Source organism: Nycticebus coucang, chromosome 6 (assembly GCF_027406575.1).
Source record: "Nycticebus coucang isolate mNycCou1 chromosome 6, mNycCou1.pri, whole genome shotgun sequence".
NCBI lineage: Eukaryota > Metazoa > Chordata > Mammalia > Primates > Lorisidae > Nycticebus > Nycticebus coucang.
In genome coordinates this window covers 72,084,563-72,110,914 of record NC_069785.1, presented here as the reverse complement: position 1 = coordinate 72,110,914, position 26,352 = coordinate 72,084,563, and the positions used below count along the sequence as shown (strand labels likewise).

The 26,352-nt window shown below is 37.6% G+C and overlaps 2 protein-coding genes across 8 annotated transcripts in view; one reads left to right on the top strand and one right to left on the bottom strand.

Annotated features, from left to right (window-relative positions):
• Positions 1-26,352, bottom strand: part of GLCE (glucuronic acid epimerase) — a 159,817-nt gene that overhangs the window by 54,643 nt on the left and 78,822 nt on the right. Inside the window, exon 1 of one of the 7 annotated variants that reach the window (XM_053593365.1) lies at positions 25,821-25,844. The exons of the other annotated variants lie outside the window; for them this stretch is intronic. The gene's annotated coding sequence lies outside the window, so the exon portion shown is untranslated. Of the gene's footprint in view, positions 1-25,820; positions 25,845-26,352 lie in introns of those variants that run through there. 7 annotated transcript variants of the gene reach the window in all.
• Positions 21,069-22,872, top strand: LOC128587335 (BUB3-interacting and GLEBS motif-containing protein ZNF207-like). Its single transcript, XM_053593366.1, has one exon. The coding sequence runs from the start codon at positions 21,181-21,183 to the stop codon at positions 22,663-22,665; it is 1,485 nt and encodes a 494-aa protein (XP_053449341.1). The 5' UTR covers positions 21,069-21,180; the 3' UTR covers positions 22,666-22,872.

Genomic DNA, 26,352 nt, shown 5'->3' with positions numbered 1-26,352 from the left:
TATTTAGATAACTACTCTAATCATCTGTTTAATTCTTTTAGTGAATAGACCCTTTTTATAGTATGAAATGTCCTTTATATTTCTTGCTCTGAAATCTACTTTAATTGATATGAATATTGGAACGGTTTCCTTTTAATTAATGTCTGCATAGTATATCCTTTTTTATCTATTTACTTTTAACCTGTGTTTTTATATTAAAAGTGTATTTTTACAGACAACATGTAACTGAGTTATTACAAAGCTAACTGATAATTTTTATCTTATCATTGGAATGTTTAGACCATTTGCATTTAATGCGATTACTGATATGGCTGGGTACTAATGTACTACTTGCTATTTCCGTACTATTTGTTTCATCCTTTCTTTGTTACTTATTTTCTTCTGTCATCATTTCTTACGTCATCCATTTTAATCTTCACTATTGGCTTATTATTATTTTTTTTTTTTGGTTTTTGGCAGGGGCTAGGTTTGAACCCGCCACCTCCGGCATATGGGACCGGCGCCCTACTCCTTGAGCAACAGGCGCTGCCCTCACTATTGGCTTATTAGCTATATATCTCTTAAAAGAAACTTCTATTTATGTTATAAACACCACATTATTCTTGTTTTAAACAATTATCTTTCAAAAAATTTCTTAAATGAGAGAAAAAGGCTTCTATATCTAGTCACATGTTTCTCATTTCCAGTGTTCCTCATTGCTTTCTATAGATGGAAATTTCCATCCAATATCATTTGCATTCTGTCTGAGGAACTGCTTTTAACACTTTTGTACTACAGGTCTGTTGGTGATAAATTCTCTCAGCTTTTGGTTATCTAAGAGTCTTTATTTTGCCTTCATTTTAGAAAGATCTAATTTGCCAAATACAGAGTTGTTGGTGGAGGGGGAATTCACTGTTTACTAGCATGCATTGTTTCTGACAAGAAGACCGTGATAACTTTTATGTATTTGTGTGTTATATAAGGTGCCATTTTCTTCTCTGCTGTTAAGACTTTTTTCTTAGTCATTCGTTGGTTTCACCAATTTGATATATATATATTTTTTGCTTTGGTGTGGTTTTCTTCATAGCTCTCCTGCTTCGAGTTTTGTTAACTTCTATAAGCTGTGGGTTTATAGTTTTCATAATCTTGTAAATATTTACCTACTGTTTCTTCAAATATTTTTTGTCCCATCTCCTTCTGAAACTTGTTTTACTTGTTAAACTGCTTCAGATTGTCCTGTAACTCACAGATGTTAGATTTATGTTTTTTTCCATGTATTCTTTTTCTCTTGGTGTTTCATTTTGGACAGTTGCTATTACTATGTCTGTAGGTTTTAACTAATCTTTGTCTCCTGCAATACCTAATTTGCTGTTTTAATCTCATTTCAGATACTGTATTTTATATTTCAGACACTATATTTTTCATCTCTAGCTCTATTTGGATCTCTGTTAAAAAAACTTCCATTTCTCTCCTTAGAATATTTGTGTTTTCTTCTACTCTCTTGAACATATGGAGTACACATATAATAGTTACTTTAATGTCCTTGTCTACTACTTCTTTCATGTTTGACAGTTATTACTAGATACATGACATTAAGGATTTTACATTAATATTGGATTTTTTTTCAGATTTGTTATGGATATACTGCATGTTTAATCTTCACTACATGGATATGATACATATTTTTAAAAAGCATCTTATAAACTGATAATGAGTTTGTATATTAAGCAGAACTACTCTGAGATAAAAAAATTTTTAAAAAGCATCTTATAAATGCTATTTATAGCAAATATAAATAAGTGGCTTTTTTTTTTTTTTTTTTGGCCGGGGCAGGGTTTGAACCCACCACCTCCGGTATATGGGACCGGCGCCCTACTGCTCGAGCCACAGGTGCCGCCCTACCCTCTTAAATTTTTAAGTGTGCCATATAGTATTGTTAACTATAACAACGTTATATAGGAGATCTCTAGATATTTTTCATCTTGAAAAACTGAAACTTCATACCTGTTGAACAGCAATTCCCTACTCCTCTTGTCTCTAGCTGCTGGCAACAACCACTATTCCATTTTCTACTTCAATGAGTTTGACTCCTTTAAATATCTCATGTAAGTGGAGTCATGCAGTATTTGTCCTTCTGTGACTTGCTTATTTCATTTAGCGTAATATTTTTTTATTCAGTAAAGTTTTATTTTTCCAAATATACAGTTGCTTGGACATGTTCATACCTCTTCACCGGCAGTTGGAGCATCTCCACCCTTGGTATTTCTGGTATAACTTACTTGAGCTCTGTGCTTTGAAACCAGTTTGTTAAGTCCTTTACTAAAGGGCTGCCCTGGCCAGGGAACCTTGAATCTTCAGTCTCTCAGAGACCACATCTGGGGTGATAAGCTGATACCTGGGAACTTCCTTACAAAATTTGTCACATGTAGCTTTGTCAAACAAGACTAGGTTGTTGAACTTGTCCGGAACTTTGCTTTAGGACCTCTTCTTCTTTTTGGCCTTGCCCCCATATTTGTTCACTGGGTCTTTGTCTTTCTTGCCAACTTTCTGACATCTTTCTTCTTCTTGTCGTCTTTGGGTGGCACTGTGAAGCTCAGAGTAGAGTAAGCAACTATGACAACCTTGCTAAGATGTTGGATAAAAAAAGCACACTTAGCATAATGTCCTAAAGGTTTAGCCACCCTTTAGGATCACATATGATGGATGACAAATTTCCTTCTTTATTCTTTCTTTGTTTTTTTTTTTTCTTAGTATTGGATGAACCCAAAAGATTTCCTTCAAGGCCAAATAATATGCCATTCTATGTACATACAACAGTTTTTTACCCATTCTTTTGTTGACGGATACTGTACTGCTTCTACGTTTTAGCCACAGTGAATAATGCTTCAATGAATATAAGAGGAAAAATATTTCTTCAAGATCCTGACAATCAGTTCTTTTGGGTAAATACCCAGAAGTGGATAAACTGGATCACACAGTATCTTAGTCTTTTTGTGCTGCTATAACAACATATATGAGAGTGGGTAATTATCAACAAAAATGTATTTTTCACAGTTCTGGAGGTTGAGACGTCCAATTTCAAGGCACCAGCAGGTTTGGGTGAGAGCCCACTCTCTGCTTCTAAGATAGTGCCTTGAACACTGTATCTTCACATGGTGGAAGGGCGAAAGAGCCTAGCTAGGTCCTTCTATCATTTTATAAAGTCACTAATCCCATTCACGAGAACTCTGCCCTCATGACTTAATCACCTCCTACAGGTCTCACCTCTTAAAATTTAACATTGGGTTTAAGTTTCAACATACAAATTTGGGGAGACACATTCAGATCACAGCATATGGCATGGATTTTTTTCTTTTTCAGTGTTTTTTTGAGCTTTGTTCCAAATATCCTGAGTCATTCACTACTATGTGCCTCATCCTAGGCACATTTTTATCAAATTAAGTAACTAATTTGAGAAAAAATTATAGGGAAGGCCTATACTTGTATTTTAGCCTCATTTATTTAACAAATATTTTATGATCTACTATGTCTAACATTGACTTAATAGCCAAAGATGTAAGAATTAACAAATCAGACAAAAATCCCCTGCCCTTGTGAAGCTTTCATTCAGTGGGAAGAAAAAGAAAATAAGCAAAATAAATAAGAAATATATAAAATGTTAGTATTAGGCAGGGCACAGTGGCTCACACCTATAATCCTAGCACTTGGGAGGCCGAGGTGGGTGGATTGCCTAAACTCATGAGTTTGAGACCAGCCTAAGCCAGAGCAAGACCTCGTCTCAGAAAAAAAAAAAAAAAAATAGGTGTTATGGTGGGCACCTGTAGTCCCAGCTACTTGGGAGGCTTGAGCCCAAGAGTTTGAGGTTGCTGTGAGCTATGACGCCATGGCACTCTACCGAGGGCAACAAAGTGAGACTATGTCTCAATGAAAAAACACATTAGTATTAGAAAGTAAATATAGGAGTAGAATATTTTACCAAATATTCTCTACATGTTGGCTAGCCACCTCATTGTAAAATTTTGTAATAAACATTTTGTACAGCTATGATTTCTCATTGTCCCTATGTATAATGACTTTAGGGACATCCTAAAATCCTAAATTGTGAGTATAGTTCCTCACACAGATATAAAATAAAAGGAAGGCATATTGGAAATAAAAATGTTATCAGACAGATTATGGGAAGGAAGAGCATATTACTTCAGTAGAGAAAGAACATAATACACTTAAAAAGAAAAACTATTTCTTTTAACTCTTTTTACCACTTTACTGGTAGACTTAAATGTCAAATGCTACCTTTCAGTATATCAATTAAAGTAATCGACTAAAAATAATTCAGATGGTAATTTTAATACTCAAATGATTTTCTTCCTAAATACATCATGGAACTTACTTATTTTTGCTTCTATTAGCAGCACATGCTAATCTATCATTGTTTACCTTTACCTATTTTCCATTTCAGTACATAAAAATAAAAATGGAATTTTCTTATGTATAAAAATACAAAAGAAATTGATACTACCATATTAAACCCATATTTGTTAACATGCTTGTGTAAACACAAAGATGTGTTCACAATATTTGAATTTATCATGGACAAATAATGTAAAATGAGAACAAAAGTGAAATTATCAGTAGGAGGTTGGCATTTATGCCCAATTTAGCTACATGTGAAGACTCCTTTTTAATTTATGGCTTAGCTACATTTTCTGATCATAATGAACTCAAGATAGTGTAATCATTATGTCTTATTACAAATGATTGAAATAAGGTTGTGTGTGTATGTGTGTGTGTTTAGAGGGGTGGAGTTTAATGAATGTAGGGCCTTTAATCCAACAAAGATCTGAGACTTCACATAGACACCACAGGGAAGCATTACAGCATAATAGTTAAGATGCAGGCGTTTAGCTATTCTTTCTGGATTTGAATCCTGGCTCTATCACTTACACTAACTCTGTGCATTTAAGAAAACCATTTAATTGTTTATCCCTTAGTTTCCTAATATACCACATGGATTTAAAGAATGATTACTTCATAGGTAGGATTAAATGAGTTAATTTTATGTAAATAGGTTAAATTGATGCCAGGCACATGGAAAGAGCTCAATGAATATTAAGAAATACCACCACTGGCATATTAAAAACAATGGAAGAATTCTTAATAATTAAAAATTTAGGTCAAAGTTCAATTATAAAAATTTATACATGGGTGGTGCCTGTGGCTCAAAGGAGTTGGGTGCTGGCCCCATATGCCGGAGGTGGCGGGTTCAAACCCAGCTCTAAGCCAAAAACTGCAAAAAAAAAAAAAAAAAAAATTTATACATACATCCCAAGTAGTTATACACCCTTTCAACCTAACATCTACTCAAGTTTCAAAACCTTGGCTTTGCCCCCTCCAAAAAAATTATTCCTTATACATGACATATATGACGACTTAATTAACAAATGTTTACTGTATACTTACCAGGCACAACCAGCATAACAAATGTTACTAGAAACCTTATAATAATTATTATAAAATTATTTAGAACATGATATAAGACCATATATAATTGAATACTGAATTTTAAGTCCTGGTATATCCGAACTTTACTGAAGAGTAAGAAGACAGGTGATTCAATGAAAGCTTATTGCAAACATGCCTAGCTTACTGTATGCATTCCTAGAACTAAGGGCTTACTATGCTTGATGCCAAATGTAGAGTGGACTAAATAATCTAACCCCTCCCCCCCCCACACACCTCTACAATAGAAAAAAAACAGCTTAAAAATATTTGGCTAATGTGTAGTATTTTATTCCCAATAGCAATACCTTTTTAGAAATAATATATTACTATAGGCATATAGTACCTTATTAAGCATTTACGATCACCAGCATAGTTACATTGGGCAGCCCATTCTAAGGATAAAAAACAAGAACTTTACTTACCAATTAATAACAAACAAACTATATTTTAGGTTTATTACTAACATAATTTCTGACATAAGAATCAAAGAGGGATTCTAGAGACACAACAGAGTAGAACTAGAAATGTGTCTTTCCACTTAGACAACACTACATTGGCAAAATCTGTCTGAAGTAACTATTATATTTTGAAACTCTGTAGTTCATTGAAAGCTTGTTACTTTCTGGGGAAGGACTTAATGATAAAGTAGGTGTTCATTTTGGTCACTTTCAGCTCTTAGTAGAAGCAGCAAGTCACTCACCACTTCCCTGGTAGGCAGCTATGCACGTGTTCCTGGATCAGCCTGCATATGGTTTGTGGGAGCCAGGATAGGCAAAAAGGACCTTGTCCTCTGAACATGGGTAACTGTGCTGTAATTGCTACCTTTGATTACATCTTTATAGTTGTCAAAGAGGCAGGGCCAGAGCCCTTTTTTCCTCCTTGAATCATTTTTACCATTTTTTCCTTTTGGGAACCAGAGATTAAAGATTAGGACAGTTAAAAGCAAGTACATATAAGGAGAAAATTAGAAAGTGACTAAACATGCCTGGAAAAAGGTACACCTGCAAAGATTTCCAGCTGATACTTATATGCAAACAGCCTACAACAATAAAAATAAACAAAAACAATAACAAAAACCAGCAAGCCCCAGGGAAGGGGAAAAAGCTGATTTTCAGATTTACCATATTATATTTAAATGTCTAGCTTTTAATTTTAAAAAATCATAAGGTATACACATAAACAGGGAAGTGTGACACATTTAAAGGAAAAAAAAAAAAACCCAACATAAACTGAAAAAGACCTGATAGCAGATCTATGAAAAGACTTAAAAAATGCTCAAAGAACTAAACCAATATACAGTCAAGAAAATGACATATGCACAAAATGAAAATATCACTAAAAAGTACAAAACCTGAAAGGAAACCAGAAAGAAATTTCAGAGTTAAAAAAAGTACAATAACTGACGTGAAAAATTCACTGGAAGGATTTAAAAGTATATTTAAGCAGGCGGAAGAAACAATCAGCTAACTTGAAGACAAGACGATTAAAGTTATTGAGTCTGAAGATCATTTTTATGATTGAAAGAAAGTGAACAAAACTTATGAACACAGCCTAAGTGATTTGTGAGACACTATCAAGCTGACAAACATATGTATCTGGGAGTTTTAGAAGAAGAGACAGAGAGAAGAGCACAGAGATTATATAAAGAAATAATGGAGAAAAACTTCTGAAGTTTGATGGAAAACAGGAATATTAACATCCAGGAAGCTCAACAAACTCCAAGTGAGATAAACTTAAAAGACACCCATCCTGAAATACATTCTAATCAAACTGCTGAAAGACAGAGAATCTTGAAAGATACAAGAAAGTGATTCATCACATACAAAGAATCCTCAATAGATAATTATCAGATTTTTTCATCAGAAACTTCAGAGGCCAGAGACAGTGGGCTGGTATGTTCAAAGTGCAAAGAAAAACAACAAAACAGTCAACCAAGAATCCTATATTGAGCAAAAATGCCTTTCAAAACTGAGGAAGGCACTAAGATATTCCTAGATAAAGAAAACCTGAGAAAGTTCGTTACCACTAGATGTGCCTTGCAAGAAATGCTGAAGAGACACCTACAAGGTAAAATGAAAGGACTTTAGAAATAAAGATCTGAATAACGATAGATACATTAGCAATTATGAAAGATACTGTTATTTAAACAAGGGCTTGTAAGTCTACTTTTTGCCTTCTATGTAACTTAATAGACTAATGGATTTAAAAGTGTTTATTATTGGGCACACAATGGATATAATCTGTGGCATCTAGCAGTATGGACATGGAGCTGTAGAGTTTCTGGATGTTATTGAAGTTAATCTGGTATATATTCAAAATTAGAGTGTTATAATTTAGGATGTTAACTGTAATCTCCATGGTAACCACAGAGAAAATAACTATAGGATACAAACAAAAGGAAATGAGAAAGAAATTTAAATATTTCACTAAAAAAAAATTAATTATGAACTCAGCAAAGAGGCAAGACAGGATACAGAGGAGCAGCAAAAGATACAAATCAAACAAAAATCAGTTGCATTTCTATACATTAACAGTAAACAAACAAACAAAAAAGGACAAACATCAATACCATTTACTATAGCATCAAAAAGGATAAAAAGCCTAGGAAGTGAAACTTGTAAAATGAAGACTATAAAACAGAGATCGATATTAAAGAAGACATAAATAAATGGAAACACATCTTATGTTCACAGATGTGAAAACATAATATTGTTACCAAGTCAAGAGTAAACAATAGTACAGATTCAGATTCAATGCAATCCCTGTCAAATCTCAATGACAGATTTCATAGAAAGAGAAAAATCTATCAAAAATCTGTATGTAATCTCAAAGGATTTCAAATAGTCAAAAACATTTTCCAGAACAAAGCTGCAAGTCTCACATTTTTTGATTTTAAAACTATGGCAAAGCTGCAGTAATCAAAACAGCTTGGTACTGACATAAAGTCAAATAGACTAATGGAACAGAAAAGAGAGCTCAGAAACCTCTAATACACAGTCAAATTATTTTTAACAAGAGTATTAGGACCATTCTGTTGTGGGCCTAATGCAGCCCCACATGAACCTTCCTCCTTCCCCTCCTCTCCTGGAACAAAAGACCATAAAGGGCCTAGATAGCCCTATTCCAAAACTTTGCTCCAAAAGACCTTATTAGTCCACCAAAATCCTCCAGCTGACAGTGGAATTTTTCCACTCTCCTATGGCCCCATATAAAAACAGGACTCCAACTACCCGCAGTGCAGATGCCATCTGTTCAGGCAGGTCTCTCTCCCTTTCATTAAACCTGGCTCGAACCTCTCCATTCTCTGGTCTTGTCTGTAGGTGCACATGTTTAACACTCAGTAGGGAAAGGACACCCTTTTTTAACAAATGGTGCTATGAAAATTGGATATCCACATACAAAAAAAAAACAAAAAGGAAGAAGGAGGAGGAAGAGAAGGAGGACAAGTTGGACCCTTACTTAACACCATGTACAAATAAATCAGAATTAAAATTAAATGTAAGACCTTAAACTATAAAATTAAGAAGAAAACATAGGGCAAAAACTTAACAACATTGGCTTTGGTAATGATTTCTTGTATATTTCAAAGGCACAGAAAACAAAAGAAAAAATAGATAAACCAGACTTCAGGAAAAATTTTTAAATGTCCACTGAAAGACTATATCGACATAGGAAAAAGGCAACCTACAGAGTGGGAGAAAATTATCTGCAAATTATATATCTGACAAGGGATTTAATATCCAGAGTAAGAACTCCTAAACTCAACAATAAAAAAACCCAATTCAAAAATGTGCAAATGAATTGAACAGGCATTTCTCTGGAGAAGATATACAAGTGGCAAAGAAGCACATGAAAAGATAACCAATATCACTAACCATTACAAAATGTAGGTCAAAATTACAATGAGATGCTACTTCATATCCATTAAGGCTACTATAAAACAAAGAAAATACCAAGTGTTAGACAGAATATAAAGAAATTAGAACCTTTGTGAATGTTGATGGGAATGTAAAATGGTACAGCTGCTGTGGAAAACAGTATCCACACGTAGAAGACTGAAACTGGACCCACGCCTTTCTCCACTCACAAAAATTGATTCAAGATGGATAAAAGATTTAAATCCAAGGCATGAGACAATAAAAATCCTCAAAGAAAACACTTGAAGATATCAAGATATCAACCCGGGGAAAGATTCTATGAAGACAACTTCCATGGCAATTGCAACAATAATTAAAAATAAACATATCGAACTTAATTAAGCTGAAAAGTGTCTGTACAGCCAAGACAACAACGACCAATGCAAACAGGCAACCTACAAATTGGGAAAGGATATTTGCATGTTATGAATCAGACAAAAGCTTGATAACTGGGATATACAGAGAACCCAAATTAATAAACATAAAAAGAGTTAACATTACCTTAGATCACTGGGCAAGGGAGATGAATAGAACTTTCTCTAAAGAAGACAGATGAATGGCTAGCAAACATGAAAAAATGCTCATCGTCCCTAATTATTAGAGAAATGCAAATCAAAACCACCCTGAGATATCATCTAACCCCAGTGAGAATGGCCTACATCACAAAATCTCAAAACTACAGATTCTGGCATGGATGTGGAGAGAAGGGAATACTTTTATACTGCTGGTGGGACTGCAAACTAATAAAACCTTTGTGGAAGAAAGTATGGAGAACCCTCAAAGAACTCAAGCTAGACCTCCCATTTGATCCTGCAATCCCATTGCTGGGTATTTACCCAGAAGAAAAAAATCCTTTTACCACAGGGACACTTTCACTAGACTTTTTATTGCAGCTCAATTTACAATCGCCAAAATGTGGAAACAGCCTAAATGCCCACCAACCCAGGCATGGATAACGAACTGTGGTGTATGTATACCATGGAATACTATTCAGCCACTAAAAAATATGGAGACTTTACATCCTTTGTATTAACCTGGATGGACGTGGAACACATTATTCTTAGTAAAGCATCACAAAAATGGAGAAATAAGAATCCTATGCACCCAATTCTGATATGAGGAAAATTAAGGTCCTACTACACAGAGGGGGGTGGGAAATGGAGAGAGCTGAGAAAGGGAAAGATGGAGAGGGGTGGGGGATTAAGGGGTGTGGTTCACCTTTTGGGGGGCAGGACACAAATATAGAGGGTCCTTATCTAACAAAAGCAATCAATGTAACCTAGTTCTGTGTACCCTCAATGAATCCCCAACAATAATAAAAAAAAAAAATTGAAACTAGAGTTAACATATGACCCAACAATTCTACTTCTCAATAGAATTGAGAAGTCCAAAGAACTGAAAACAGGATTGGACTTTGAAGAGATGTTTGTACATACACATTCATAGCAATATTTATAACAGCTAAAATGTGGTTGGAACCCAAATATCCATCAACAGATGCATGGATAAGCAACATGTGATATTATTTAGCCCTAAAAAGAAAAAAATTCTGCTATATGCCACAAGATGGATAAAGCTCGGGGGCATTTTACTAATGAAATAAGCTAGTTGCAAAAAGAAATACTGTATGACTTAATGATCCCACTTGTATGAAGTACTTAGAGTAGTTAAAATCATAAAGACATACAGTAGAATGGTGGTTTCCAGGAGCTAGGAGGAGGGGAGGGAAATGGGGAGTTACTGAATAATGGGTTAGTTTTGCAAGATGAAAAGAGTATTATAGATAGATGTACAGCCTGACGAATGTATTGAAGTGTACTGAACTGTGGTTAAGTACTGTGTACTGTGTACTGAATGGTTAAGATGGTAAATTTTATGTATGTGTCTTTTATATTTTTTAACACAATTTTTAAAATGGAAACAAAAAAATCATAGAGCTTGAAAAAAAAATCTTGAAAAACATAGCCCAAGTACTTATTTATAGATTAAAAAAAATTTAAGATCTGAAGTTTAATGCCTTGTTCAAAGTTACATAACCAGTTCTGGCTGCACCAGCATTAGACTCAATTCTTCTGACTACTAAAGCTGTGCTTTCCATTGCAACTTTTTACCCCTGCTGATCAACCTGCAAACCTGAAATCTATACATAGACAGACTCAGATAATGCTTTTATATTATCCAACTTAGTACTGTTAACCTGGAATATTACAAAAGAAATACTGAATTACTGGACTTTTTCCTTACCAGGTGTCAACTAACATTTATCACTTTTTAAACAAAGAGTCTGCGGTTTGACTGCTCATACAGTATACAATTTTCCATACAATTTCCTCATGTGATACAGAACTGACCTTACTCAATAAGGAGTCATAAAACCAGAACCAACGTGTCTAATAAAACAGGAGGCAGTGGAGAAACCGGCCCAAACCAGCTAGAACCAAGATGGCCATGAAACATGACATTAGATTATCCTCACATCTCATTATACCCTGCTTTTAATATATTAGCATACTAAAAAAACTCCCATCAATGCCATGACAGTTTATAAATGCCATGGCAACTCCCAGTTAAAAAGAGGAGGGACCCTTGGGCGGCGCCTGTGGTTCAGTGAGTAGGGCGCCGGCCCCATATGCCGAGAGTGGCGGGTTCAAACCCAGCCCCGGCCAAAACTGCAAAAAAAAAATAGCCGGGCGTTGTGGCGGGCGCCTGTAGTCCCAGCTGCTCGGGAGGCTGAGGCAAGAGAATCGCATAAGCCCAAGAGTTAGAGGTTGCTGTGAGCCGTGTGACGCCACGGCACTCTACCGAGGGCGGTACAGTGAGACTCTGTCTCTACAAAAAAAAAAAAAAAAAAAAAAAAAGAGGAGGGACCCACAGTTCCAGGAACTCTCCACCCCTTTCCTAGAAACTTTATAAATAACCCTTCCTCAACATAAAATTAAATAGAAGGTATAAAATAAGACCCCAGAAACTTTCATAGTGTTACTCTCTGTTGCTCTGAGAGCTCCTGCTCAATGAGGCACGGTGCCTTTCTTTTTTTTCTTTTCTTACCTTAATAAACTTGTTTTTCCCTTACTCTGTCAGCTTGCTCTTGAATTCTTTCCTGCGTAAAGGCAAGAACCCACTTGGCCTTCAGGCTGGACTCCAGTTTGGAATCTACTTTCCTGCATCAATCATATGCTTGAATATATTCTATATTTGATTTGAAAATACTAAAATACTAGAATTAAGTACTGAAGAACTAATGACTGGCCTATAGGTAAATTTGTGTTAAATGTACAATAATGTTGCTAATATAACAAAGCTGTTAAAAAAAACTGTTACTATTGACAATTCTAAATAAAGTCATTAATCTTGACAATATAACATTACTACAGGGTAAAATATCATAATAATAAAGACAATTTAATTACTGTGCAAATAGAATTTATTGTTCTACCATAAAACAAGTTTATTGACAAAACAGTTTAAAGCATTATTTGCAGATATATAATAGTTTGCTTGGCAAATATTATACTAAGTATCATTTTTATGAGTTTAATCATAAGGTACACATGTAGTGTTGAATTTTTGAAATGAGTATTTTTACTGTTAACAGCAACACAGACATGTATATTATTTGATTCATAGATGATTTTTATTTTCAAGAAGACTATCAGTTATCACTAATGTCATTAAAAAAAATCTTTTCTGAGATATCAAATTGAGAATTAGCTACATAATTAGCATTAATGAGTATTATGCTGGTGGTTCCCTTGTCTAACACACATAAAATAGCTTTTCCAAAAGTAACGACCTTTAAGGTTGATAAAAACGCTATATGAGGTTGAGATAATCTCAGTCTTGTCTAATTATTATTTTCCCTCCCAGAGGCTTAAAAGTTTAGAGAGATTTTCTAATAATTTTCATTACTTTTCTTAGGAGAGGTAATATAGTATAGTAGATAAAAGCATAGACTTGTAGGTTAGAAGACAAAGTTAAAATCCTAACTCTGGGCTCAGCGCCCGTAGCTCAGTGGTTAGGGCACTGGCCACCTACACCAAAGCTGGTGGGTTCGAACTCAGCCCGGGCCTGCTCAACAATAATGACAACTACAACAGAAAAAATAGCCAGGCATTCTGATGGGAGCCTTTAGTGTGAGCTACTTGGGAGGCCGAGGCAAGAAAATCACTTGAGCCCAAGAGTTTGGGGTTGCTGTGATCTGTGACACCATGGCACTCTACCAAGGGTGACATAGTGAGATTCTATCTCAACAACAACAACAACAACAAAATCCTAACTTTGCCACTATTAGCTGTTAACTTGATTAATTTTCTTTATTTGTAAGATGTGGATAATCAGACTTACCTTGTAGGCTAATTGTACTAAAGAAAATAATATGGAAAACAAAGTGCCTGAGTCAGAGTCGACCAAAAAACAACTACTCAAAAGAAATCAGACTCTTGGGCCCAAGACTGAATCAGACTCTGGCCTCCCCGCTGAGAACTGAGAACCCCTACTCTCACTCGGGGTCTGAGGGCCTATCCCCCAGGAGTTCGGCTCCTTGGGTGATTTCTCGAGGGGAGTGCACAGTGCCTGAGCTGCATCAGGTCAGCGCTGACTCTGGGACACGTGAGCGAGGAGAGGGCACTCTGCTGAGGGGAAATCAAGCCTTGGCGGCACTTCCCTGCGGTGCAGAGCAGGAGCCCTCCCCCGACCGTAGTATTGCGTGAAACTGAATGAAACTCTAGCTTCCCCCTGCCCCACTCCCAATCGGGGTCTGGGGGCCCATCCCCCAAGAGTTCTGATTCTTGGGGGATCTCTTAAGGGGTGTGGACCCAGCACAAACTGCGGCCGCTCAGTGCTGACTCTGGGGCGCGGGACAGAGGAGAAAAGGGTCGCCTGAGTGCCCACACCAGAGCAGCAGTTCCCTGGAGGTAGATCAACAGCCGTTTTTTCTTTAACGGCAGAACGCTCATTTTTGGATATTCTGAGGCCACACCCCCTGTCTCCGCCGGTGGCTCACAAACCCGGAAGCCTCCAGGGCGGGGCCGACCCAGAGAGGTATTCAGACGCAACTCTCCAGCAGCAAAGACGTTTGAACTCAAAACAGCCCGTCTCCTGTAGGCAACGACAAGAACAGAGACAGTACCCCACAAAGTTGTCTGTTCTGTTCTGTTCTGTTAGCAGCATGCATCAGGGACGGGGCTAAGCCTGAGTGAACACCTCCTTCCCATCACCTGCATCAAACACTCAAAGATGTCAGGCCCCATCTCCTCCTGCTAGATAGCGGCAGTCTGCGGGGGCCTGGCAGACTTCCTTGCGATTCAGGCAGGTGCAAACCCCTGGAGTGTCTGTTCACTGCAGGCAACTGGGTTAGCCATCTGCAGAGATACCAGTGACTGGGTCCGATGGAGGGACAAAGTGGGGAAGGAGACGTCAACCTTCCCAGACTGCTCTGTTTGCTGGGTGGCTCCTCCTGACTACACGCTGCACTGGGGTGAGCCGTGTCAGAGGAGTCACCAGGCCCCTGTGATCCAGTTCCCAGAGACCTCTTGAACCCTTCCACCCGAGACAAGTGCCGATTGAGACAGTTGATTTGGACCTTTTGAACTGGGCTAATAGACTGAGGACTCTTCAGGCGGTGCCCTGGGTGTGCAATTGTAGGAAGGTTTGATTCTCCTTTTCCAACTGGGGCCAGAGGTGGGCAGGCGGGGTGACTTAATTGCTGATTTTTCCACACAGCTGAGACTTCAAGCCAGAGTAGAAGTTGCAATAGGATCGAACAGAAACCAGCTGAAAACAAGACAGAACCACTTTGCTCCACCACACCAGACAGGGCCCCAGTTTCTAAGGCCACAACACTGTACGGGCCCTCGATAAAACCCCAGGGAAAAACCAAAGGGAGTAAACCATGGGGCGGAATCAGCGGAAAAACTCTGGTAACATGAATAACCAGAATAGATCAACCCCCCCAAGAAAAGATACGGCAGATGTGATTGAAGATCCCATTCATAAACAACTGGCTGAGATGTCAGAAGTCGAATTCAGAATTTGGTTTGCAGACAAGATTAATAAAATGGAATTAGGAATTCGAGGAGAAATTCAAAAATTGTCTCAAGAATTTAACGAATTTAAAGACAAAACCACCAAAGACTTAGACACACTGAAACAAGAACTTACAGCCCTCAAAGATATGAAAAATACAGTAGAATCCCTCAGTAACAGAATGGAGCAAGCAGAAGAAAGCATTTCTGACATTGAAGATAAAGTCTTCGAACGCTCCCAATCTCTCAAAGAGGAAGAGAAATGGAGAGCAAAAACGGATCACTCACTCAGAGAGCTCTCAGATAATTCAAAAAAAAACAACATAAGGGTTATAGGAATTTCGGAGAATGATGAAGTGGCTGCCAAGGACACAGAGGCCCTTCTACATGAAATTATGAAAGAAAATTTTCCAGACATGCCTAGAGAATCTGAAATTCAGATAGCAGACAGCTTCAGAACCCCAGCACGATTCAACCCCAATAAGCCATCTCCCAGACATATCATAATTAGCTTCACTAAAGTTAACATGAAAGAGAAGATTCTCAAAGCAGCCCGGCGAAAGAAAACTATAACGTACAAAGGTAAGAATATTAGAATAACTGCAGATCTCTCTGCTGAAACTTTTCAAGCAAGAAGAGGCTGGTCATCAACTTTTAATCTCCTAAAGCAAAAAAACTTTCAACCCAGGATCTTGTATCCAGCTAAACTGAGTTTCATCTATGATGGAGAAATTAAATACTTCAATGACATTCATATGTTGAAAAAATTTGCCATAAGTAAACCAGCTCTTCAGGATGTTCTCAGACCTATCCTCCACAATGACCAACCCAATCCTATACCACAAAAGTAAACTCACTCAGAAACTTCGGATCAAACTCCAACTTCCACACTGGCGAAAGGATTAAAAATGTCCACTGGACCTTTGAAAAACTCGATACCCAAAATTCCACCAGACTTATCCTTACTCTCCATCAATGTGAATGGCTTAAACTGTCCTCTAAAGAGGCATAGGTTAGCTGACTGGATACAAAAACTCAAGCCAGATATTTGTTGCATACAAGAGTCACATCTCAACTTAAAAGACAAATACAGACTCAGGGTGAAAGGATGGTCATCCATATTTCAGGCAAATGGTAATCAGAAAAAAGCAGGTGTTGCAATTTTATTTGCAGATACAGTAGGCTTTAAACCATCAAAAGTAAGGAAGGACAAGAATGGTCACTTCATATTTGTTAAGGGTAATACTCAATATGACGAGATCTCAATTATTAATATCTATGCACCCAACCAGAATGCACCTCAATTTATAAGAGAAACTCTAACAGACATGAGTAACTTGATTTCCTCCAGCTCCATAATCGTTGGAGATTTCAACACTCCCTTGGCAGTGTTGGATCGATCCTCCAGAAAGAAGCTGAGCAAAGAAATCTTAGATTTAAACCTAACCATCCAATATTTAGATTTAGCAGACATCTACAGAACATTTCATCCCAACAAAACTGAATACACATACTTCTCATCAGCCCACGGAACTTACTCCAAAATTGATCACATTTTAGGTCACAAGTCTAACCTCAGTAAATTTAAAGGAATAGAAATTATTCCATGCATCTTCTCGGACCATCATGGAATAAAACTTGAATTGAGTAACAACAGGAATCTGCATACCCATACAAAAACATGGAAGTTAAATAACCTTATGCTGAATGATAGCTGGGTCAGAGATGAGATTAAGAAAGAAATCACCAATTTTTTGGAACAAAATGACAATGAAGACACAAGCTATCAGAACCTCTGGGACACTGCAAAGGCAGTTCTAAGAGGGAAATTTATAGCACTGCAAGCCTTCCTCAAGAGAACGGAAAGAGAGGAAGTTAACAACTTAATGGGACATCTCACGCAACTGGAAAAGGAAGAACATTCCAACCCCAAACCCAGTAGAAGAAAAGAAATAACCAAAATTAGAGCAGAATTAAATGAAATTGAAAACAAAAGAATAATACAACAGATCAATAAATCAAAAAGCTGGTTTTTTGAAAAGGTCAATAAAATAGATAAACCTCTGGCCAACCTAATCAGGAAAAAAAGAGTAAAATCTCTAATATCATCAATCAGAAACAACAAAGACGAAATAACCACAGACTCATCAGAAATCCAAAAAATCCTTAATGAATATTACAAGAAACTTTATTCTCAGAAATATGAAAATCTGAAGGAAATAGACCGATACTTGGAAGCACGCCACCTTCCAAGACTTAACCAGAATCAAGTGGAAATGTTGAACAGACCTCATATCAAGTTCAGAAATAGCATCAACTATACAAAACCTCCCTAAAAAGAAAAGCCCGGGACCAGATGGTTTCACGTCAGAATTCTACCAAACCTTTAAAGAGGAATTAGTACCTATATTACTCAACCTGTTCCAAAATGTAGAAAAAGAAGGAAGACTACCCAACACGTTCTATGAAGCAAATATCACCCTGATCCCCAAACCAGGAAAAGACCCAACAAGAAAAGAAAATTATAGACCAATATCACTAATGAATATAGATGCAAAAATAGTCAACAAGATCCTAACAAACAGAATCCAACAACACATCAAACAAATTATACATCATGACCAAGTTGGTTTTATCCCAGGGTCTCAAGGCTGGTTCAATATACGTAAATCTATAAATGTAATTCAGCACATAAACAAATTAAAAAACAAAGACCATATGATTCTCTCAATTGATGCAGAAAAAGCTTTTGATAATATCCAGCATCCCTTCATGATCAGAACACTCAAGAAAATTGGCCTAGAAGGGACTTTTCTTAAACTGATAGAGGCTATCTACAGCAAACCCACAGCCAATATCATATTGAATGGAGTTAAATTGGAATCATTTCCACTCAGATCAGGAACCAGACAAGGCTGCCCATTGTCTCCATTGCTTTTCAACATTGTAATGGAAGTTTTAGCCACCGCAATTAGGGAAGAAAAGGCGATCAAGGGTATCCATATAGGGTCAGAAGAGATCAAACTCTCGCTCTTCGCAGATGATATGATTGTGTTATCTGGAAAACACTAGGGACTCTACTACAAAACTCCTAGAAGTGATCAAGGAATACAGCAGCGTCTCAGGTTACAAAATCAACATTCATAAATCGGTAGCCTTTATATACACCAACAACAGTCAAATTGAAAAAGCAGTTAAGGACTCTATCCCATTCACAGTAGTGCCAAAGAAGATGAAATATTTGGGAATTTACCTAACAAAAGACGTGAAAGATCTCTATAAAGAGAACTATGAAACTCTAAGAAAAGAAATAGCTGAAAATGTTAACAAATGGAAAAACATACCATGCTCATGGCTAGGAAGAATCAACATTATCAAAATGTCCATACTACCCAAAGCAATATATAATTTCAACGCACTCCCTATTAAAGCTCCACTGTCATATTTTAAAGATCTTGAAAAAACATTACTTCGTTTTATATGGAATCAGAAAAAACCTCGAATAGCCAAGACATTACTCAGAAATAAAAACAAAACAGGAGGAATCACACTACCAGACCTCAGACTTTACTACAAATCGATAGTGATCAAAACAGCATGGTATTGGCACAAAAACAGAGAAGTAGATATCTGGAATAGAATAGAGAACCAAGAGATGAATCCAGCTACTTACCGCTATTTGATTTTTGACAAGCCAATTAAAAACATTCAGTGGGGAAAAGATTCCCTATTTAACAAATGGTGCTGGGTGAACTGGCTGGCAACCTGCAGAAGACTGAAATTGGACCCACACCTTTCACCATTAACTAAGATAGACTCTCATTGGATTAAAGATTTAAACTTAAGACATGAAACTATAAAAATACTAGAGGAGAATGCAGGGAAAACCCTTGAAGAAATTGGTCTGGGTGAGTATTTCATGAGGAGAACCCCCCGGGCAATTGAAGCAGCTTCAAAAATACACTACTGGGACTTGATCAAACTAAAAAGCTTCTGCACAGCTAAGAACACAGTAAGCAGAGCAAGCAGACAGCCCTCAGAATGGGAGAAGATATTTGCAGGGTATAACTCTGACAAAGGTTTAATAACCAGAATCCACAGAGAACTCAAACGCATCAGCAAGAAAAAAACAAGGGATCCCATCGCAGGCTGGGCAAGGGATTTGAAGAGAAACTTCTCTGAAGAAGACAGGCGCACGGCCTTCAGACATATGAAAAAATGCTCATCATCTTTAATCATCAGAGAAATGCAAATCAAAACTACTTTGAGATATCATCTAACTCCAGTGAGACTAGCCTATATCACAAAATCTCAAGACCAGAGATGTTGGCGTGGATGCGGAGAAAAGGGAACACTTCTGCACTGCTGGTGGGAATGCAAATTAATACATTCCTTTTGGAAAGATATATGGAGAACACTCAGAGATCTAAAAATAGATCTGCCATTCAATCCTGTAATTCCTCTGCTGGGCATATACCCAGAAGACCAAAAATCACAACATAACAAAGATATTTGTACCAGAATGTTTATTGCAGCCCAATTCATAATAGCTAAGTCATGGAAAAAGCCCAAGTGCCCATCGATCCACGAATGGATTAATAAATTGTGGTATATGTATACCATGGAATACTATGCAGCCTTAAAGAAAGATGGAGACTTTACCTCTTTCATGTTTACATGGATGGAGCTGGAACATATTCTTCTTAGTAAAGTATCCCAAGAATGGGAGAAAAAATACCCAATGTACACAGCCCTACTATGAAACTAATTTGGGACTCTCACATGAAAGCTATAACCCAGCTACAACTTAACAATAGGGGGAAGTGGGAAAGGGGGGGGTAGAGGGAGGGGAATCGGTGGGATCACACCTGTGGTGCATATTACAGGGGTATTTGCGAAACTTGGTAAATGTAGAATGTAAATGTTTTGGCACAGTAACTGAGATAACGCCGGAAAGGCTATGTTAACCACTGTGATAAAAATGTGTCAAATGGTTTATGAAGTGAGTGTATGATGCCCCATAATCATATCATTGTATACAGTTATGATTTAATAAAAAAATTAAAAAAAAAATAAGAAATCAGACTCTTATTTTTCCTCAGTTCCCCAATTTCAGAAATGCTGACTTCAAAACTGAAAGATAAAACTGATACTGTCAACTGTTACACACACACACATACACACACACACACACACACACACACTATTGCTAGCAGCTATCACTTTATTAGTCTCAAGTTCTAAAGCATATCCAACTGAAGTCACAAAGTTCACCTTCCTAATCTTCTATAAATAAGGAAGTAGGTCCTTAAAAAGTCCTTAAAAAGCAAAGAAAACACAACATTTTTTCCTGCTTTTTAGGAAAAGGGAAGAAGGTAACAAAATATGTATTTATAATCTATGTATATATAGTTTTTTTTAACAAAGCTAGGAAAATGCTATTTGTCTACTTATAGCTCATTTACAAATAAGGCCTGTGAAAGGAGAACATTATAAATTATACACAATGACTAGAGCAGTCACCATAGAAAGTTCTGCACTATCTGATATACAATTTGCTAGTTTAAATCAAACTGGCATCATCATAACGACAGTGGGTTGATAAAATCACACTACCAAATAAAATATTTAAAGTTACATGGATTTTGTGTCTGGTTCCTGTGGGACGCGGTGGTGGCCTTTGGGTCGGAAAAGTGAGCGATATTCTCCTCTTTTTCCTTGTTTTTCTCCTAGTTTTTCTTGGTCGGTAGAGCGCAGGTATGGGTCGCAAGAAGAAGAAGCAGCTGAAGCCATGGTGCTGGTATTGTAATAGAGATTTTGATGATGAGAAGATCCTTATACAGCACCAAAAAGCAAAGCATTTTAAATGCCATATATGTCATAAGAAATTGTATACAGGACCTGGCTTAGCTATTCATTGCATGCAGGTACATAAAGAGACAATAGATGCTGTACCAAATGCAATACCTGGGAGAACAGACATAGAGTTGGAAATATATGGTATGGAAGGTATTCCAGAGAAAGACATGGATGAAAGAAGACGACTTCTTGAACAGAAGACACAAGAAAGTCAAAAAAAGAAGCAACAAGATGATTCTGATGAGTATGATGATGATGATTCTGCAGCCTCAACTTCATTTCAACCACAGCCTGTTCAACCTCAGCAAGGTTATATTCCCCCAATGGCGCAGCCAGGACTGCCACCAGTTCCAGGAGCACCAGGAATGCCTCCAGGCATACCTCCATTGATGCCAGGTGTTCCTCCTCTGATGCCAGGAATGCCACCAGTTATGCCAGGCATGCCACCTGGATTGCATCATCAGAGAAAATACACCCAGTCATTTTGCTGTGAAAACATAATGATGCCAATGGGTGGAATGATGCCACCTGGACCAGGAATACCACCTCTGATGCCTGGGATGCCACCAGGTATGCCTCCCCCTGTTCCACGTCCTGGAATCCCTCCAATGACCCAAGCGCAGGCTGTTTCAGCGCCAGGTATTCTTAATAGACCACCTGCACCGACAGCAACCGTACCTGCGCCACAGCCTCCTGTTACTAAGCCTCTTTTCCCTAGTGCTGGACAGATGGGGACACCTGTAACAAGCTCAAGTACAGCTTCATCCAATTCAGAAAGTCTGTCTGCATCTTCTAAAGCTCTGTTTCCTAGCACAGCACAAGCTCAGGCAGCTGTCCAAGGACCTGTTGGTACAGATTTCAAGCCTTTAAATAGTACCCCTGCAACAACTACAGAACCCCCAAAGCCTACGTTCCCTGCTTATACGCAGTCTACAGCTTCAACCACTAGTACAACAAATAGTACTGCAGCTAAACCAGCAGCTTCAATAACAAGTAAGCCTGCTACACTAACGACAACTAGTGCAACCAGTAAGTTGATCCATCCAGATGAGGATATATCACTGGAAGAAAGAAGGGCACAGTTACCTAAATATCAACGTAATCTTCCTCGACCAGGACAGGCCCCCATTGGTAATCCTCCAGTTGGACCAATTGGAGGTATGATGCCACCACAACCAGGCATCCCACAGCAACAAGGAATGAGACCACCAATGCCACCTCATGGTCAGTATGGTGGTCATCATCAAGGCATGCCAGGTTACCTTCCTGGTGCTATGCCGCCATATGGGCAGGGACCGCCAATGGTACCCCCTTACCAAGGTGGGCCGCCTCGACCTCCGATGGGAATGAGACCTCCTGTAATGTCGCAAGGTGGCCGCTACTGATCTTACTTCATCCAGTCTAATAGGTTTGGAGATTAAACCTTTTCTCAACTTGTGCTGTTTATATAGCCAAGCTTCCGTCAATAAGGCTTCATTGTGACTTTAACAAACATTATCTTCCCACATACCAGGAACTATTGGACATTTATTTTACATGGGAAAAATTATTTGGAATAATAAAGCAGGAACTTTTCCTGAAGTTGCAATTTATACTGTATGGCTTCTTTTTCATGTTTCATCTAGGTTTTTAGAAGTGAAGTATAGTAATTTGGTTCGTTAAATTGTGAAGGCGCTGGAATTACATGAACATACCACCTTAATAAAGGCAAGTTCTGTAAGCTTACATTGCTATTTGTAAAGTTATGCCTTCACAGCATTTCAGATGCTATTGGACTTCATGTCCCCAACCTAGCTTGGTGAGGGCTGTAACTGTTTCCAAGTACCTGTACATTGGAAGTCTGAATGTGTAACAATATTTAATGTATTTAGAGTTCCTCATGTTGCAGGGTTAAAGAAATCTGACCCATCAAGGTCATGTGAATTTCTGTACTGTTAAACTTCATTGTAATAAAATGAGAGAAAAAAAAAAAATAAAGTTACATGCTCATTTTAATGCAAAAAAAGTCATCTTCTAATACTAACATTATTTTTAGAATCTGAGTATGTAAATGAAATACTACTTAAGTTGGTTTTCTCTCATTGAGATAGGAAATAACTCAGTAAGCTAGAATTATCAACACAATCAATCATAATTACCGAAATGATGTGACAGGAACACCACTCTTTAAGGCAGGGATGTCTAATACCCACATAGCAAGAATAAAAGTTGTCTTGGGCCACACATTAAATATACCAACACTAATGAAAGTTGACTAGCAAACAAAGAAAAGGTCCATGCATACTTTCTGTGACATCCAACAACACAGATAAGCAAAAACTAAGCAAAAACAGTCCTCACAAAATCAGCACGGGGCCCACAGGCTACAGGTTGGATAACCCTGCTTTAATGCATAGTATTTTCCCAATTTAAGCATACTATTTTATGGAATATATTAAATTCTCAAAAGGGCCTTATACAACAAACAGAAAAGTGTAATTAAAGAACTTAGTGTCCCTGTACACATTTTAATGGATTAACTATAGGTCTTTACAAAAGTAAATATAAGATTCAAAGAGGTATGTCCTTATTCCATTCTGATAAAAACTAAATGTAGGCTAAGAATTCAATTAGTCATTGATTATAGGTTATGCAACAGTGGTCTGAAACACAAGGAAGTGCTAAGTGTTTCACATACTCTTATTAATTTAGCTCAATGAAGCAATACATTAAATTATTTTTACCCATCAGTTTAAATGTTTATGTAGGCCCAACTTTAAAAACATTCACTTCTAGTCTCTTTCACTTAATAACTGATTAGTTGTAAGAACATACCAAAGGTTGCATATATACAGACAGACATCCCAAGAAAGTATCAAGTTTGTTTGTTTATTTGATAGTTAAAGGGTTAGTTAGCACTTTGGGAGGCCAAGGTGGGAGGATTGCTTGAGGTCAGGAGTTTGAGACCAGGTGAGCAAAGTAAGACATTGCCTCTACTTAAAAATAAAAGAAAAGAAAAGGGGAGGGGAGAGGAGAGGAAGAAAAACAACAAAAGAAAAATAGTACCAGCTATTTGGGAGGCTGGGGCAAGAGGATCACTTGAGCCCAGAAGTTCGAGGCTGCTATGAGCTAGGCTGAAGCCATGGTCCTCTAGCCTAGGCAACAGAGCAAGACCATGTCTCAACAACAACAAAATTTTTTTTTCTAAAGGGACATCTGTCAACCCAAAGCCAATCTTTAGCACTAGCAGAACTTATTACACTGTACCTTGTCTTACCTTTTTTTTTTTGAGACAGAGTCTCACTATGTCACCCTTGGTAGAGTGACATGATGTCACAGCTCACAGCAACCTCAATCTCTTGGGCTTAAGCAATTCTCTTATGTCAGCCTCCCAGGCAGCTGGGACTACAGGCGCCTGCCACAATGCCTGGCTATTTTTGTTGTTGTTGTTGTTGTTGTTGCAGTTGTCATTGTTGCTTAGCTGGCCCAAGCTGGGTTTGAACCCACCAGCTTCAGTGTATGTGGCTGGTGCCATAACCAGTGTCTTCCTGGCGCTAAACCTGTCTTACGTATTTTTTCAGCCACAAAGTTTGACTAGATTCCGAGAAAGCAATTTAGCTTTAGACAACAATGGAATTATCAGCTCTATAAAACTATACCTACATTGCCCTGTAATAAGTACAGATAACCAAAACTCATATATGGAAATGTCTATTTTATTATAAAGTACAAATGGTCAGAGTTGATGGTAACTAATTCAATCAAGAAGATGTTATAAAGACTCTATCTATTTGATTGATCATAAAAGAAGAAAATAGAAATAAGAGACCAGTGACCCATTTGAAAATACAGGGTGCCCACAAAGTTCATGTGCAATTCAAAATGGTTTCACATTGTAAATTGCACATGAACTTTATGGACACCCTGTATATGTGTAACATATGTAAAGGTGCTCAGTGGCGGCGCCTGTGGCTCAGCGAGTAGGGCACTGGCCCCATATACTGAGGGTGGCGGGTTCGAACCTAATCTTGGCCAAACTGCAACAAAAAATAGCTAGGCATTGTGGTGGGCCCCTGTGGTCCCAGCTACTCAGGAGGCTGAGGCAAGAAAATCTCCTAAGCCCAAGAGCTGGAGGTTGCTGTGAGCTGTGACGCCACAGTACTCTACCCAGGGCGACAGAGTGAGACTCTGTCTTTAAAAAAAAAAAAAAAGTAAAGGTGCTCAACATCATTACTTATTAGGGAAATGAAAATTAAAACCATGAGATACTACTACTCATACATTAGAATATCTAAAACATAAAAAGAAACTGATAATACCAAGTGCTAACAAGGCTGCAGAGCAATAAGAACTGTCATATACTAGCGGTGAGAATGTAAAATTGAACATACCCTCAAAAAAGTTAGGCAGTTTCTTGTGAAGTTAACTATATACCTACAATACAGTCCATAATCTCATCCCCAGGTATTTACCCAAGAGAAACAAAAACCCATGTACATTACATGTATATGTACACGCACACATAAACCCTTTATATAAATGTTTTTATAGCTTTACTCACAATTGACCCAAACTGGAAACAACCCAGATGTTTCACAACAGATAAATGATTAACTATGGTACATAAAATAAAATACTACTCAGCAACAAAAAGGTACAAAATTAACATGTATTTTGCCAAGAGAAAAAAGCTAGACCTAAGAGGAAACATATTGTATGATTCCGTTTAGAGGAGATTCTGGAAATAGCTAGTAAAGGAGTATTGAAAACACATTAGTGGTTGCAAGGGTATGGGGTTGAGGAGACAGACCAAGTATAAAGTGGTGGCACGGAATTTGCGGGTCATGGAACTGTTACTGGCAGATATATGACTCCATGCATTTTTCAAAAACCCAGAGAACTATATAAGACAAAGAGTAAATTTTACTGTAAATAAATCAAAATAAATAACCAGGATATCAGGGAAACCCAAGATAAAATGCAAACTATAAGAAATGAATTTAACTACAGTACAAATTGATGACACAGCGAAGGTACATGAAAGGAAAGATCTAACTTAACTAACTTCAGAAAAAAGCATTTTGGCTAGATAC